The following is a 17,282-nucleotide window of genomic DNA, read 5'->3' on the forward strand; positions in this document are numbered from 1 at the left end:
GCGAGAGAGAAAGCACCTCAAAACTTACTAGGAACAGTTTTAGGGAGAGAGAAAGCACCTCAAAACTTATGGGGAATAGTTTCAGGAGAGAGAAAGCACCTCAAAATACAAAGGAAAATACTATTTTTCAACTTAGATATGAAAGGGCTTAATCTATTATTGTATTGAGTCTAGCTGATTCTTTTGTGCACCACACTATTTTTAATTCAAGCTCAAAGGAGACATGGCATAGTTTTGGAACAACATTTAGAGCGGAGGTTCAAAGCTCTAAGGTGATGTTGAAACATGGAAGAAAATGATTCTCTTGCAATTCATGTAAATTTTTTGAAGAGTATAATGGATCAATTGGGAGGGATTAAGGCACACGTAGAAGAGGAGGATGCTATTGCAATGCTACTAAAAAACATGCCTCCTAGCTATGGTAGTGTTAGGGCCATGTTCAGCAATTTACCAAAACTAACACTTGAGAGAGTCATTGCATCTCTCATGGAAGAAGCTTGCTTCACCAAGAAGAACTCTGGCAAATGCTTTTATTGTGGGAAGCTAGGATACATACATCTATAGGAATTGTTGGGAGCCATGTCATCCCTCATCAAACACATTAATGTACAACCTTGTGTACATTAATGTACAACCTTGTGTACATTTTAAATGTACATAAGAAACCACATGCATATCTTCCAAGCATTCTATTTTAATTTTCTGCTACTCAAATTCCTTATTTTGTCAGAAGCAAGTTTGAAAGGCGCCTCTTTGAGATTTATCATCATCTTGATTTGGATGAAGGGGTTTTAATTGGTGAGGAGGACATGTTTTGACGCTTGGCACTGTTTGGGTCATTAAACAATTATGAGGGGCTTTTCTTTGATAAATCTTGATGAAGACCTTAACTTGTGGAGAACTAGTTGAAGGAAGATAAAGCAAGGTGATTGAATATGGGGCACTTATTATCTTCTCCTTCTTGAATGACATGCAAAGGTGTCCATGGCTAACAATTTGATAGAAACATGCTTTGTCCATTGCTCTAACCTACTGTGCCTTCCATGCCACAAGACAAGTCTGAAGCATTATCTTATCGAGTAGGATATAAAAGATGAACATAGGACAAGAGAGATAAAGGGTATGTTTCATACAAGGGCATCGGACAAAAGGTGGTGCAAATTATAAGCATTGGATTGTGATGGGCAAACAATTTTGAGTTCACAAGCACATTGGATGGGCATGTATTTGTGGTATATCTCATGGATGTGCTAAGCCTTTTTATCTCTAATGTCTCGAAGCAAGGTGCCTTGGAGAGATGCAGCACATCAAAAATCTCGCAATAGTATTTAACATGCTTGCAATACTTTTCCACACAAGTGCCCCTGTGGTTCTTATGAACATGCAGGAGTTGGAAGTCTCTTTGCTAGTGTGATCACAACATGATCTGACTTATAGGCACTTATCGCCTGGTTTAATATGAATGGTGTAGATCCCCACCGGAGAGGATTGCTAGGGGATTAGGACCAAAGGCCATGGTTTAAGTCATACACTTGGATTGGTGGGGTCTGTTGGGACGTGGTTGTGGTGTGGTCGAGCCTCTAGCTTGGGGGTGCTTTTAGACGTATCTATGGCTAGGTGGTGAGCTGGGGGCACCAAATCTACTTTGGTTTGAGTTGTATGATGAATGCTAGAGAGGATTGCTAGGGGATTAGGACCCAAGTGAAGCCTTGGCCATGATTCAAACCATGCACTTGGATTGGTGGGGTTTGCCAGGATGTGGTTGTGGTGTGGTCTAGCCTCTAGATTTGGAGTGCTTCGGCATAGCTATGGCTTGGCGGCTCCAAATCTACATTGGTTTGTGTTGTATGATCGTCTTGTAAGAGTTGCTCTGGAGATATGGGGTTGCTCGAACTTTGGTATCAAGAGATATGGGGCTGCTTTTGTTGGTATCAAGCTAAGTAAAGGCCCCTGTCCATGGTCCCAAGCCTAAGGGCTAGTACTACCAAACCTTTACCTTTTGTAAGGCTTTTAGAATTATTATTTAGGTTTATTATATAGCTTGGTATTTGTTGGCATTGTGCCTTAAGGAAAGATAGGCGCGAGTTCCACATTCAAAACATAATACTACTCGTTCCTAGGCTGTAATCCGGTTTTCCACGCAAACCCCAATCTCCCCACTTTTGCTTGCCGCCAATTTTTCTCTACGATCCTACCGACCCCTTATCTCTCCTCTGCATTCGGAGTACCCCCGTCTCCTCCAACATACAAACAAACAAACTATAATTGACTGTGTGTGTGTGTGTGTGTGTGTGTTGTGGGTTCGACTCCTGCTCCATTGCTTTGCTGCCCACATCCTTGAATTTCCCCCATTTCTGTTCCCCACATCGGAACCTGTGCTTTTGACTTGATCGGCTTGCAATTGGGTTCGTGAAAGCAGGTCTTTCCGTGGATCTGGGCGATGGCCTGAGGCTGGTTTTTGACTGTAGGCAGGAGTGGGTTTTGCTCTCTGGAGCCCAATTCTATGCCTGTACAGAGGGGTCTCTCTTCTTCCGTTAACAGAAATCTGCAGCAGCAGCAAAACCATATCAACTCTTTGAGCAGTGCAAGGTTCACATCGCCCCAGCATCATCAACGCTTTGTCCTACCAGGACCCCCTGCCAATCGGCATCTTACAAGTGGCGGCAGCATTCCCCATGGTTATAAGGTCTCTTTCCCCCCTCTCCTTTTTTTTCCGATCATGAAAAGTTAAATTTCCGTAACCCCCATTTTGTTTGGCACCATCATTCAGGAATACCACCCCCCCCTCCCTTTTTTTCCAAATTTCAGGGTTTTGCCTTGAAATTTGGGGTTTTACACACCTATCACCATCGCTCCTGGACAAGGGACCTGCCCTGTCGGAAACCCCGCCACCGCCAGCCCATGTGGATGATAACCTGGAAAGTCCCTTTGTCTCCATTTGTTTCTCTATGAAGGCAAGCTTGTTCTGGACTTGATGCCATATCAATCTTGCCCCTATGCCATGCTTGGCATATTAGGAGCCATGCTCATGTGTAACATTGACATCATCAAACTGCATGTGTGTTCAAGCCATGAAGGAGCTTGGGTATGAGTTCATGGTGGTGCCTAGGGACTCAACCCCTTACTATCCTTCAGAAACTGGCCAAGCAGATGACACTGACAGTGCTCTGCAGTTTCTCAGAACCCAACACTGTTTTCTAGCTGGTGCAGGTTAAGTACTGCCTTGCAAGATGCACAATAGATCATCCATGTGTGACGCTTTACATTGTTGGTCTGCAGACATTAAGGGTTGAACACCGGAACTTTGGCTTCAGGATTAGAGGGCTTTGATACCGACAGGTTTTGGGGGATTTTTTAGACTTTATGTGAGTAAGCCTATGTCATTGATGAAATCTCATACAGATATCAATTTCTCTCATTTCTTCCTCCAAATTTTAACATGGTATTAGAATTTAGAGCAAGGCCGATTCTAGTCATCTTTCTATTATGTGTGAGCAAGGTAGAGAGTTGCATGTGGGTGGTGAGAGAAGCTCTGAGTGCTAAGTGAGGCTCAGCACTCCCATTGCTTCTTCAAATTGAATTGTTAATCGACGAGAACAAATTGGGTCACGGCCTTGCGGCAATCTTTTCAATAGGTTTAGCTTCGTCTCATTCCTGCGGTGGCAAACCTATGCCACTCTCTTGTGGTGGGAAGAGCACGTGAGGTACCATGTTGCTTGCTCTGTTTGTGAGAGTGGCAACCATCTTGTGGGTTCAATTAGTGACAGCTTCACCATCCATCTTTGTGTTAAAGGCTTTAGTAGCTTCAAGAGCGGAGTCCCTTCCTCATGAGGCAATGAAGAAGAACTTTGGAATGAGGTAGTTCCCTTATGACGATCCGGTGAAGGGAAATGGAAACTTTGTGGAGAATTTGGCAGAGTAGGACTTTGCGAAGGAGATCATTGGTGTTGCGAAAGGTCTTGTTGCCTTGTAGAGCACGGAATGGTGGTTATCAAGAGTGATACTCATTTGGCCGTGCCACGAGTGGTATGGACATTGGACATAGTTTCTAGGTGTTTCAAATTTTGTTTGAAGCGTTTCAAAAAGAGGTTGGGGGCGGGGTGGGGTACATGTCTAAAAAATGCCAGATTTGGCTTTGATATGCTTGGGAAACATGTTAAATGTGAGAAACATACATTGTAACACAAAATGCATGAACTTTGAACCATTATAATTTATACCAGGGTGTAAAATCTAGGATCCAGATGTCATCTTGGTTTATGAGTTGACATGAAACATTTACCGAACTCACATAAACAGAAAACCAAAGTTCAAAGTTCAAACACATTAAAAATAGGTAGATCTAAAAAAAAGACTTGAACTTTTTTTTTTTGTACCAAACGTTTCAAATGGGTCCCCTTCTAAGTGAAACACGCAACTATGGGAATGGAGGGAGGTGTTTCCTCCACCTTGGAGGGACCACCTCGCACTTACAGTCATCAACCTCTTGTTGTGAATGACGAGCAAGTGTAGATGTGGAGTAGTGGGAGGTATAGTGTACACGTGCTTGTGGTCAACAGAGACTACTGCTTGGATCAAAAAGCTGACTAATAAAAATAACTCAATGACAAGAATGGGTACAATCTTACCCCCCAATGTGTGGCCTCTTTCCATGCATTGGTATTTATATATTATTGAAGCCAAGTCACTTTAGGCCAAGGCCCTACATTTTTTTAAAATCATAAAGGAGTGTCTTGCATGAGTTCCACTTTTGCATGCATAAATTCGAGGCTTGCATGCGTTATCTTTGCAAGTTCAAGCACGACTCTTGCTTAAAAGGAAAGATAACTACAACTTATTTTAGGCTTAGAATTTAGCCTTTGAATGCACAAGGTTATTGTTCAAAAATGAAAGTCTAACTAGACTAAGGTAAACTAATTATTCTCTAATGTGCAATGTCACACATTTGTGTATTGTGTAACGCCTTGAACTTTATTTCATGTGCATGTATGCCTTCAACCACATTTCTCTTCACCTATCTCACATGTCGAACATTTGTTTACTGTGCAACGCCGTGATGTGTGTCTTCAACTACATTTCTCTTCTCTTATCTCACAAACACAAATGTTAGTTTGCCAATTAATTGATGAATCAATCAATCCTAACGAATGCATTAATAGCTACAAACTATACGCCAATCAATAATTATTAGTGATGTAAGTATCCAAAGTATCACCCTCTCATACAAACCAATCTAGCAGTTTGTCAAAGCCTCAAGCATACATCATTGTGGTCACTAAAAATATTTAATAATTCAATATGGAATCACCCATGATATCAATTTAATTTAGCATGGTGCAAAGATAAGTTAGTCATCCCCAAGATATCTAAGAGGGCATAGTCACGTGACACTGTGATCGGTAAGAAAACACTTTTTGCAAAGTTAACCTTTGCAGAAAGCGCTTTCTCAGGAGCTTTACACCAAACAAGCGACCAATGCACACGGGATGCCAAAAAGGAAACTTTTTGCAGGTTTCATAGGCTCTTTGGTGCTTTTTGAAGAGTTTATGAGAGAAGAGAGAGTGCAGCAGAACAACAAAACATAAGCACTCATCAAGTACATCTAATTCATACTTTAATACATACGTACAATAATTATTTACATTTGAATGCTTTGGTGCTTTTTGAAGAGTTTATGAGAGAAGAGAGTGCAACGGAACAAAACATAAAAAGTCATCAAGTACATCTAATTCCTACTATATATATACATACAATAATGATGTATGACTGAACGTTTTGAGTACAAAATGATACTCAAAAGATCTTTCATGATCTGAACCAATTATTGTTGTTAGGAACAAGTACTCAGTCATCAACACTAGTTGCATATCCTTGCTACAACCAGTCCTATGACTTCATTAATAAGGTTGCTCATAAATAATCGACCCCTTTGTCCAATATTTAGTTCATGACTTCACATTTTTTATTAATTTTTAATGGAAGTGGCCACCCATTCAAGCCAGCTTGGAGCCTGACAATCAACTGACCTGCTCTATTGTGGCATGCTTGTCCGATTAGTTGCTTGCCTTGGTTGAAGCCGCTTGTTATTGGTATATGGGGTGGGCAGTACCCCATGCAGGCACGCGGGGCTTGCTAGCTTGCCTGAATGATGTGATGGTGTGTCACACCTTGCTTGTTCTATCAATTTGCGGTTGGGTACCGGAATGACCATGCATGATGTCACAAATCTGATTGAAATCTTGTCACCGTCGCATGTGAATCTAGCTTCCTATATCATGATTGTCAAAACAGACAAATGAGAGGAAACAACTCCCTCCTTGCATTAAATTTGTAGGCATTGTGGGTATCTGTAGGCTTTTCTTTTCCAATTGTGGATCTTGCACTGCCAATCCCACTGGAGCTATTTGTTAGCAGTCATCTCCTGTTTGTACATATTGCTCAGTGAGGGCCTTTGTTGCGGGTGTGCCCGCCCAGAGCTTTTCCCATTTTTCCCCATTTTTTCCATGTTTTCCCTATATTTTGGTCGTGGGGGGACTGTCTGTCCTGGCCGACTCACACTGTGCTGGCCGACTGAGTTCTTGTGTTGCCCGACTATACACGTGCTGGCCGACTGGCTTTTACCCAGTCGTGGACATGTGGACAGCCTGTCGGCTGTATTTGGGCTGGCCGACTGGTACCATAGAGGGGTATAAATACCACCCTTGCCCCCACCTCCTCATTTGTATCGGATTCTTGTGTATATAGCAGAGTTTATACAGCTTCTCTCTCTCTACACTTCTGCGTTTTGTTCTCCACAGCAATTGTCTCATTTTTCCGCTGTGCATTCCGACACTATTGCCTTGGGAAGTTTCTGTGGACTAGGACTCACCTCATCCTTCAATTTATTAAATTTAAATAATACAAATTGATGACTCGGTTATTGGGGTTGCCACCAAATTTGGGTTTTGCTGCTCCTTGGAGATTGGTTTTCAAACTTGTGTCGGCCCTATAGAATCTCATATAGGCGACTTTGGCCAATGGCATCCTGTGACATGCGGAAGCCTTGACTTGATCCAGCCCTAAGCCTATTGATTAAGAACACTAATGGAAAAGCAATGATTAGACAGAGAAGAGATGAATTGTGTTTTTCAGTATATTGATATAAAATAAAAAGATGTCTTTGCCTGTTCAACTTTTGTGGCCTTTGGCCTCCAAAATGGACTGACTATTGAACTAATGGGCTGATTGTTGATCTGCCCCATTTGGGGATCAGATGACTTATCATTGAAATAGCCTTGCTATTTTTAGGCTCATGGATTTTCCTTGCTCCCACTCGACTGTTGCTGGCCAATAGAAGATAAGTACAAGACTCATTTAACGCTGTTGATAGTACCTTCTCTAATGCTTTTTTCCCAAGAAAAGATCCTTCCATTAGTTATAAAAAATACAACCAAAACGGCTAAGTACATGACCCAAAAGAAAACAATAGGGGGCAAAGAGGGGCTCTTCCTCATTGGTTTGCCGCTCTCGGAGGAAGGCTATCTCATACAATGGGGGGAGGGGGGAACAACCAAAAAACAGGTGGCCTGTAAAGCCAAGTAACCTTGGTGTCTCTAACCCTGAGGAAAGGACCACCCCTCCAAATTTGTGGAAACGCCTCTTGATGCTTCCGCATACGCTTATATCCGACTCAAAGCTTCTCCCACTAGCCACGGAGGGCGTGTATGACGTCTGTCCCTATGCTCTTGATGGACTCATCCGGTGGTGTGGTAGTGCCCTCTATGGCCTGGTTGCAGCAAGCATGCCAAACGTGCCATGTTGCTATACTGCTGATGATCTTCCACCTCTGACAACAACAGCCTGTGGGCCTCCACCCTACTGGGGTTGCTGATTGCGGGGCTGTCATGGTACTATGGTGAGAGGAGAAGGGTGAGGTCTTGTCTTTTCTCCTCATGAGCTGTCTCGGAAGCCCATGCTACCGTCCCCTAGGTTATGGTGTGGGTTGGTGCCTGGTCCATGGTGAAGATGCGGAGGATCTGCAACCAAACTTGCTGCACCTTGGGACAACCCCAAAGGCGATGCCGTTGTGACTCCAAGGGGCGTTTACATCTAGAATAGAGAGCTGGCTGACCTGCAACTGCAAGCCAGGTGCCCACTACCAAGCGCCCGTGAGTTAGCTGCCAAGGAAAAGAGCAAACTCTTGTGGTCGGAAGTTGTCCCACAACTGCTTCCAAAATCACAAAGGAAACGCATGGGGATGCCTTGAGTTTGTCAGTGTATTGCTGTGATGTTGGCGTACTATCAACCTCTGGCATCTAAACCTTGTGGCCCCGACGGACTCTGTACTCAAAGAAGGGGATGTGGGGGCATCCTTGGGGGCAAAGGGATCCTGCTAGTGCCACTCACCAGGATCCCACTGTAGCCGCATTAGTGGCCAGCTCTCTCATAAGCGCAATCTCCGAAATCTCTCTTTGGCCACTTTGGTCGGGGGTGGGTCGACGTGCCATTTGTGGTCATGAAACCCGATCACTCTCACCCTTTGTAAAGTGCAGTTGTTGAGGTCCTCTATTGAGGGGGGGGATCGGCTCAATCTGCCTTGTAACCCTATGGATAATGTCATGATGGTGCCTCCATCTTCACCATGGACTGCCATTGGTATATCATACGTGGTAAAAACCTCTACCCACTCAGGGGGAAGTGGGTCTTGGTCCCGGTATGAGCCACTTAGGAGGGATGGAGGAGTCGATGTTTAGGGTAAGCCTATCTTTGCCTTGCATCCTAGTGAGGCTATGCTCCTGAGCCTCTAGCGGGAGCTGCTTGCTGAAGGTGAGCCACTCTCCAAGAGAATGGGCTCGTCAATGCGCCTCACGAGACACGAGGACACGAGCCTACTAGCATGTGGCCACTAGAAGGATAATCAAGGGGTTCCAAATCAGTGGCTGTCGATGTCTCTCCTCGTCTAGGACTAGGGGGGATTGGTGAGGAGTAGAATGAATGTAGTCCCAGGTTGGCTGTGAATTGGTCCTTGAAGGTTGGGCTCAAGGCCGTGGGTCCTCATCTTTGTGAAGATCGATTTTGGGCTCAGGGACCAAGGACCACCAAGTACTAGAGTGCTGGCGAAGACGCGGGCCATGAGAAAGTCCTTTCAAGGCTCACCACCTGGGAGGAGTCGTCTTGGGAGTCCTCTAACGATCAGCTTGCCCATAAGGGCTGTGCTCTGCATAGAAGGATTGATTGTCCAGGCCGCCTTTATGGCAAGGTTGAATGATGACCCTCCATGCCACCGTGGCCCGTGTCGGCTTGCTTGTGCAGGTAAAAGTTGCGGATTAACCCTTGTACTGACCAATACACGTCCTAGAGAATGCCCAGCAAGAGGTGATGTACCACATGGTTGGAGAAGCAACCACTACTCGACCTTTGAGTGAGAGCGTGGCCATGCTCCTAGTAAAGAAGCATGCTTCCGAATGCTCAAAAGCAGGGTGGCAAGTTGCTGCTCTGAGGTGATGTTGATTCCGACTTGGCAGTCAAAATAACGAACTTGGGTACCCTCCGAATCCACTGGAAGGCCTCAACTGGTTGCCAAGCTGGGGTAGGGGATGAGCTAACCCAAAATTCCATACGTGTGCCAGTTGATGAGGACCGGCATCTCAACTGCATCTCCAAACCTCTAGAGATTCTCCACATCTCTAGAGAGGTAGGCCATTGTGTCATTTGCAAACTCTGAATTCCTCCTAAGATCTGATAGGAAGCCTGAGGCCTTGTAGTCCGGTCTCCTTGGAACCTAGAAAATTGCTCATCACCTCCGCCACAAAAAGAAAGAGAAAGGGCGCAAGGGGACATGCCTCGTTATTGAAACCTATTACCCTGGATAAGGACCTCATTGTGAGAGGCCGAGTAGATAGCGGAGACACCCTGGATCTAGGTGGTGGGGACGCCCCATCCTGCACATAGTCCCTGCGAGAATGTAAAGCTTTTATAGCTTTATTAACATGATTAAGACTTAATTAATAAACATAAGACAAATGCTGTAAGAAAGATTGAGTTTTGCATTGAGACAGGGGCCTTTCTTAAATAGAGGCCGAAAGGGTACAAGTGAAGAGACACATCCCTGGGAAGGGGTGTGGCTCTTGAGTCAACGGTTATGTCCTTTGGACTTAGGGGTGTGTCTTTTAATGAATAGACATGTCCTTTGATAGTGACCCATGTGTAAGGGTGTGACCCTTCACAGGTGTCCTTTCAGTTAATAAGAGATTAAGGAGTAATTAAGGAGAGTTTAAGAGAGTTAGTCACAATCGTGACATTCCCTCCCACTTAAAATAAGACTCCGGTTAAGAAGAGATGGTTGTCTTTTAAAGAATTCCCGAAGAAGTTCTGGATATTCCTGTAAGTCCTCATCACTTTGCCAAGTAGAGTCGGAATCATCAAGATCTCTCCATTTAACCAAAAATTCTGTAGTGAGTTTATGTCGTGTTTCTTTCTGTGTGACATCAAGAATTATCTCTGGAATTAAGAGTATGTGTTCATCTTCGATTTCTGGAACATAATCCAAGTGATCTAAAACTGGAAAATCACCGTCCATAAACTTCTTGAGCCAAGAAATGTGAAAAGTTGGATGAATTCTACCCCAAGAAGGTGGTAACTCCAACTTATAAAACTGAGAGATGAGTTCTTCTTAATAATACGAAAGGGTCCATAATATCTTGGGCGAAGCTTTGGGAAAATTGATTTCAATGTCTTGTATCGATGAGGGGCAATATATAATAATACCAAGTCTCCTTCTTGAAATTCAATGTGACGACGACGCTTATTAGCTGTGCGTTGATATTGCTCTTGGACGCTGATCATCTTATCCTTAATCTATAATAGAATATCTTGCATTTCCTGAATGAGGTGGTTTGCTAAAGCAACTTTATGTTGAAGAACAAAGTTGGCAGGAATAAGGAGAGTATGGCCATAAGCTGCTTGAAAAGGTGTCATTCCAATAGCTGAATGATAAGAATTATTATAAGCAAATTTCACCAAAGGTAAGTATTCTTCCCATGAAGCTAATCGAGACTGAACATAATGTCGCAGCATTTCTTCTAGAATCTGATTAACTCGTTCCGTTTGTCCATCTGTCTGAGGATGATAAGCAGAGCTAAAGAGTAAATTTGTACCAAGAGACTTGAATATCGAAATCCAAAAATGTCTTGTAAACTTTGGATCTCGATCCGAAACTATAGATTTTGGCAATCCATGAAGTTTGAAGATATCCTGTATAAACAGTACTGCAATATCTGAAGCCTGGGCTGCTTTCTTGCACGGGATGAAATGTGCCATTTTAGAAAATCTATCAACCACCACAAGAATCTGTGTATTGCCTTTAGAAGAACGTGGCAATGAAGTGATAAAATCCAAACTAATACTTTCCCAGCGTTCATTGGGAACTGGAAGTGGTTGAAGAAGACCAGCTGGAACTTGTCTGCTAGCTTTCATACGTTGGCATGAGAGACACGCTGTAACAAACTTAATAACATCTTGCTTCAATAGTATGTAGCTGTCAGAAGACGATAAGTCTTGTTGATGCTTGGGTGTGCAGCATAAGTGACCTCGTGATGTTCTTTCACCAATACTCTTCGAATATGAGTATCATGAGGTACATAAATATGGTCCTGATAATATAATAAACCATCCACTATTGTATATGCTCCATAAATCTTTAAGTCGGAAGGAGTTGCATTCTGAGAATTGAGAATTCGAAATGCATTTCCAAAATCACGATCTTTTGAATAACGGTCCTTGAAACTTTGAGGTATATCCATTTCAACTGTAGAAATAGCCAAGACCGAAGCTGACGGCATACGACTGAGGGCATCCGCAACCACATTGGTAAGACCAGAAACATACTCAATTATCATATGAAAATTGGCTAAGAATTCGACCCAACGTGCTTGCCTAGCGTTCATAACTGGCTGCGTGAAGATATATTTCAAAGAATGATGATTTGTTTTCACCATTGAATCCGCACCAAGGAGATAATGTTTCCATGCACGATAGGCATGAACAATAGCTAAAAATTCCTTGTCATATACCGGGTATCTTCCTTGAATTGCAAAGTGCTTATGACTGTCAAACGCAATAGCACGTCCTTGTTGCATTAAGACGGCAACAGTGGCAATATCAGAAGCATCCGTGTAAACATCAAAGGGGAGAGTAGGGTCTGGAATAGCCATGACAGGAGTTGTTGTCAAAGCTGTCTTTAAATTTGCAAAAGCTTGTGTTGCGGCTTCAGTCCATTGGAATGTAGGAGCGGACTTTAAAAGTTCGGTGAGAGGAGCAGCTATTTCGGAAAATCGATGAACCTTTGTGTGATAGAAGTTGGCAAGTCCCAGAAAAAAACGAACATCATGGATGTTTGTGGAAGTTGGCCAATTGACAATACCCTGCATTTTCTTTGGATCCACGGCGGACATTCCATCTGCTGAAACAACATGTCCAAGGTATTCCAAGGATGTCTTGAAGAATTCACTTTTGCCTGGATTAATATAAAGAGCATTGTCTCGAAGCACTTGGAAAACGATCTTAAGATGTGCCTTGTGGTCTTCCATATTACGACTGAACACCAGGATGTCGTCAAGATAAATAATGACGAACTTGTCCAAAAAAGGACGAGAAAGATCATTCATCAGACTCATAAATGTTGCAGGGGCATTGGTTAACCCGAATGGCATGACTAGGTACTCGTAATGACCATATTTTGTGTGAAAAGCTATCTTATATTAATCACCTTCGCGAATGCGAATTTGATGATATTCAGACTTAAGATCAATTTTGGAGAAGACCTTTGCATGGAGCAATTGATCAAACAATTAATCAATGCGTGGAAGAGGATACTTATTCTTGATAGTTAACTTATTAAGGGCACGATAGTCGATGCAAAGACGCATAGACTTATCCTTCTTTTTCACCAAAAGCACTGGAGTTCCAAAAGGGCTTTTACTTGGTCGAATATGTCCTTTCTCTAAAAGTTCAGTAAGTTGTCGCTGTATCTCCTGAGATTCCGTAAAAGAAACTCGATATGGAGCACGAGTAGGTGGAGCACTGCCAGGAAGAATATCAATAGCATGGTCGACGAGGTGGGAGAACCGCAAGAAGCTCCTGAGGAAAAAGATCCTAGTATGGAGCAAAGAAAGGTTGCTTGAGATACATCACCGTTGTATCTATGTCCTTGGGAGGGTCGTTGGCTGAATAGACCATTAAAAGTGCCGAGGAACAACCACTCTTGCGGACCCACCGTTTCACTTGAAGAGCTGAAAGGGTTGGTGTAGAAGGTTGGTCTCTGATTCCTTCGAGAGCCACAAGCATACCATTTTGAGCAAATTGTATAGAATGGTTCCGGAAACTGATCAGGGGATCATATTGATACAGCCCTTCTTGACCAAGGATCATATCATAATGTGCCAAATTCATGACTTGGAAATCCAATTTGTCACGATAGTGCTGAATTCGAAAGGAGAGGTGTTTGGCAATGGTGTTACACGAGGATGTGGAACCATCGGCAAGCTCTACTTCATAAACAACAGTACTTGGAGAAGTCTGAATCTTCAATCTCTAAGTCAAGGTGGTTCTCACAAAATTATGAGAACACCCACTGTCAATGAGCACCTAAATAGGGTGACTGGAATTAGAACCTTGAAGAACCAAAACCTGAGTGGACCGCTCGGCGCTGAGGCAACGGTGAAGAGGCATTTTGTGCTGTAGCAGTAGCGGTAATTACTGAAGCATGTGCAATAGCATGGTGATTAACTGCACACTTTCCTTTGTTAGCAACTAGGGGTTTCTCTGCAGAAGTGGGGGGTTCAGCATTAGAATTTTGTCGATGGGTTGGTCTTTTGGGGCACTCAAACCAACGATGAGGTCCATTACAAATTGTGCACAATCCCGTCTTTTGTTGATCCCGTCCAGAAGGAACAGTAGAAGGACGAGGATTGCGAGATTGGTCACGTCTTTGGTCCCGTCCATGATCCGAACTGCATGGTTGGAAGGAGTGAGAACGTCGGAACTGAAAAGAGGACGATCCTTCTGATCGGCGAGGGTGTTGAGAATTATTCCATTGGGGATTACGCCGGGAGGTAGAAGAGCCAGATGACTCTCTGCGACTATCTCGGCTCATACGAGATCCATTGGCTTTCTGAAAGTCATTAGCTCGACTGGAAGAGGCTGGATTTCGAGAATTAATGTCTGCAACGCGCTCGGCATATCGTATGGCATCGGCAAGATCGACAGGGTTATATTTCTGAACATCGGCACGCAGTGTGGGGTTAAGCTCTTCAACGAAGGCATGAAGTTCGTCCGCTGTGGGGACAAAGAATCAATCTCCAGTATCAAGTTGGTGAAATGGGAGATATAAGAGGCCAAGGAACCAGTTTGGTCCAAATGGCGTTAGCGAGTACGGGCTTGGAAATCCGCATTGGCAGGTATGAACTGCTTATGGAGGACCCGCTCGAATTTTTCCCACGTTGTAACCGTTTTTCCAGCGTGCTGTCGTCGTTGCCACCATAATAAAGCAGTGTCTTTGAGGAGGGATACCGCAAAAGTCACCTTTTTAGAGTCAGAAAGGGTCATGGTTTCAAAGTATAACTGCAGTTTGTAGAGCCATTGGTCTAAGATGCGCTTATTGCGCCGACCACCATAAGAGTCAGGGGGTTTAATTTCCAATTTCTTTGTTTTACTGGCTTGTAAAAGACGATAAAGAGTTTTAAGGTCGTCGCCTTCTACCTCGGAAGGAATGACATCTTCGTCTGTTGGTACTGTTGCTGAAACATCTGCTGCTGCTGGTACGGAACTTGTGTAGGAGTGGCGATCCGTGTGGAGCTGCTGGATCTGAGAGGCCAAGGATGCCATAGACTCCTGGAGTTGCTGTTGGAACTGTTGTTGGAGTTGCTGCAAAGCTGACTGCCATTTCGGAGGGGCTGGTATGTCAACAGGTTCTGCCATGAGAGGAGATGTTGATGTAGAGGCTTCAGGGTGATGAGGCTCTGGGGGTTTTTGCGGTTGATGACGTCGCTGGGCTCTAGTAAGAACCATCGGCTAGAGGGTGCGGCATCTGGAAATCCCGAGAGGAGAGGCTACGTACTGGTGAAGCGGCTATAGACCATCCAGTATAGTAAGGGCGATCCTCTGGGACTGGACTCGCACGAGAGTCTGCTACTGGAGAAGAAGGTACAGGGGTAGGGGCAGCTACTACTGGTGTCAAGGGTGTATACTCCGGTGTAGAGGGGCGCATCGTGAATGAAGATGGATGAATGTCCTCAGAATAAGTGCAATATTCATGAAAAATGATGCTACACTTGGGGAGGATAGCGCCCAGATAAGGATGACGCCTGAGTATAAAACAATAATGATCCAGATCCTGTGCAGAAGTACGAACACGGATCACCCACACGTCGAATTCTCGGAGGTGAGAAGTCGGTGTGGCTATCTGTATGCGGTAATGAGTGGGCTGGAAAAAGGGGGGCACACTCACTGGAACAGGGGCTGGGACTGGTGGAGAAACACGGGTAGGAGAGGGCACTATGGACTGAGAGGGTGTATCCTGTAAATAACTGAAGTCATAGGTTTCCTCTGCCATAAGCCGTTGGAGAAGAGGGTAGTGTGTGTCCACGTGATCAGAGAGGTGCTTTGATCCCGTAAAAAAAAAGGTATTGGCCCCGGAGGAGTGGAGAGCCCGCAAAAGAATGAAATGGCGGGTTGCTGATATGTTAATACTCCACTTTATGTGAAATGTATATACTCAAGAAAATGGAAAAATCACACCTGAAGGAGGTTGCCATAATAAATAGTATTGCTGGAGAAGAAGCACCAAGGTAGTAGCCGTCAAGCCATGGAGAACACCAACTACACGTGGCTGGTCCAAACACCAACATAGACCGCAGGAGCCTAGCAATGAAGAAGGCTGCTTTCAAGGAAGGGAGGCGGCAGCAAGTTGGCGCGCAGAAGACCAAGGCAGGCGCCATTTCGTAGGAACCCGTAAGGTAAGTTTATGGGTTTTTTAAAAAAAAAAAATGCGCTAGTCGGTTGGTTGTTGGGTTCTCTTTAAAAAAAAAAAAAAAATGCGCTGGTCGGTTAGCAGTTGGGTTCTCTTTAAAAAAAATAAAATAAAAATGCGCTGGTCGGCTGGCCGTTGGGTTCTCTTTTTTTTTTTTTCTTAGCACTGGTCGTTGCCGGGTTGCTTTGCGCAAGTCAGGTTGTCGGGTTGCCTTTCACTGGTCAGGTTGCTGTTGGGTGCTGGGTGCTGGCTGCTCAGGTGGTTGGGTGAGGCCACGTGGGTGTAAAAAGGCCTATTGTATTATGTGAAACATCACATAAAAAAAAGGAAAAAAAAACGTGAAGAGTCGTGGCGTTAGAAAACGAAGGGTGGCGCCCCTTGCTTGGAGAGGTATTCAGCCCGAAAGGAGTGCGATCAGGACCTCCAGTAGAGTACAGGCAGCCTACAAGCACTTAGATGGAACCATGGTGTGAGTCTCTGCTTCCCACCATTTTTTGTTTGTTTGAGAAAATTGGGGAAAAATGCTTAATCAAGCAAAATTGGCAAAATCGGGTAAAATTAAATGGGGCATTCTCTCCTGCTCTTCCATTCAACACTTGCTACACCCAATTTGAGGGTTTGGGCGGGCTGATTTTAGGGTTAGGGTTAGGGTTTGGGCATAACACAGGGCGGAAAAAAGTTTGCTCTGATACCATTGTAAAGCTTTTATAGCTTTAATAACATGATTAAGACTTAATTAATAAACATAAGACAAATGCTGTAAGAAAGATTGAGTTGTTTGCATTGAGATAGGGGCCTTTCTTAAATAGAGGCCGAAAGGGTACAAGTGAAGAGACACATCCCTGGGAAGGGGTGTGGCTCTTGAGTCAACGGTTATGTCCTTTGGACTTAGGGGTGTGTCTTTTAATGAATAGACATGTCCTTTGATAGTGACCCATGTGTAAGGGTGTTACCCTTCACAGGTGTCCTTTCAGTTAATAAGGGATTAAGGAGTAATTAAGGAGAGTTTAAGAGAGTTAGTCACAATCGTGAAAGAGAAAGCCCCAATCCACCTTGTTGTAGGCTTTCTTGAATTCCAAAAGAAGAATCGCTAAGTCTTGTTGTTGTAAATAGGCCATGGCAGTCTCCTCCCAAAAGGTGAAGATGTTATCCAGGATGCTCCTATCTGGGACATGGGGTTGCAGTCAACGGCAAATGGTTTTGGCTAGGATTTTGTAGGCTGTCCCCAAGAGGGTGATAGGTCTCTACTGGTGAATCTCCAACTTGTCTTTTCCCT

General features: G+C 44.1%; 1 protein-coding gene across 3 annotated transcripts in view; it reads left to right on the forward strand.

The window, feature by feature from the left end:
* The first annotated feature begins 2,138 nt into the window (after positions 1-2,138).
* LOC147608447 (transcription factor E2FB-like) overlaps positions 2,139-17,282 on the forward strand; it is a 47,748-nt gene continuing 32,604 nt past the window's right edge. The window contains exons 1-2 of one of the 3 annotated variants that reach the window (XM_086789248.1): positions 2,558-2,686; positions 3,280-3,365. Coding sequence is in view for 2 of the 3 variants with exons in the window: in XM_086789247.1 (XP_086645373.1) it covers positions 2,504-2,686 (183 nt within the window). In the remaining variant the exon portion in view is untranslated. Of the gene's footprint in view, positions 2,687-3,279; positions 3,366-17,282 lie in introns of all 3 variants that reach the window. The other 2 variants (XM_086789247.1, XM_086789249.1) reach the window with 2 other exon arrangements.

Source organism: Cibotium barometz, chromosome 53 (genome assembly GCF_041138505.1).
Source record: "Cibotium barometz isolate CiBa-2024 chromosome 53, ASM4113850v1, whole genome shotgun sequence".
NCBI classification, from domain to species: Eukaryota; Viridiplantae; Streptophyta; class Polypodiopsida; order Cyatheales; family Cibotiaceae; genus Cibotium; species Cibotium barometz.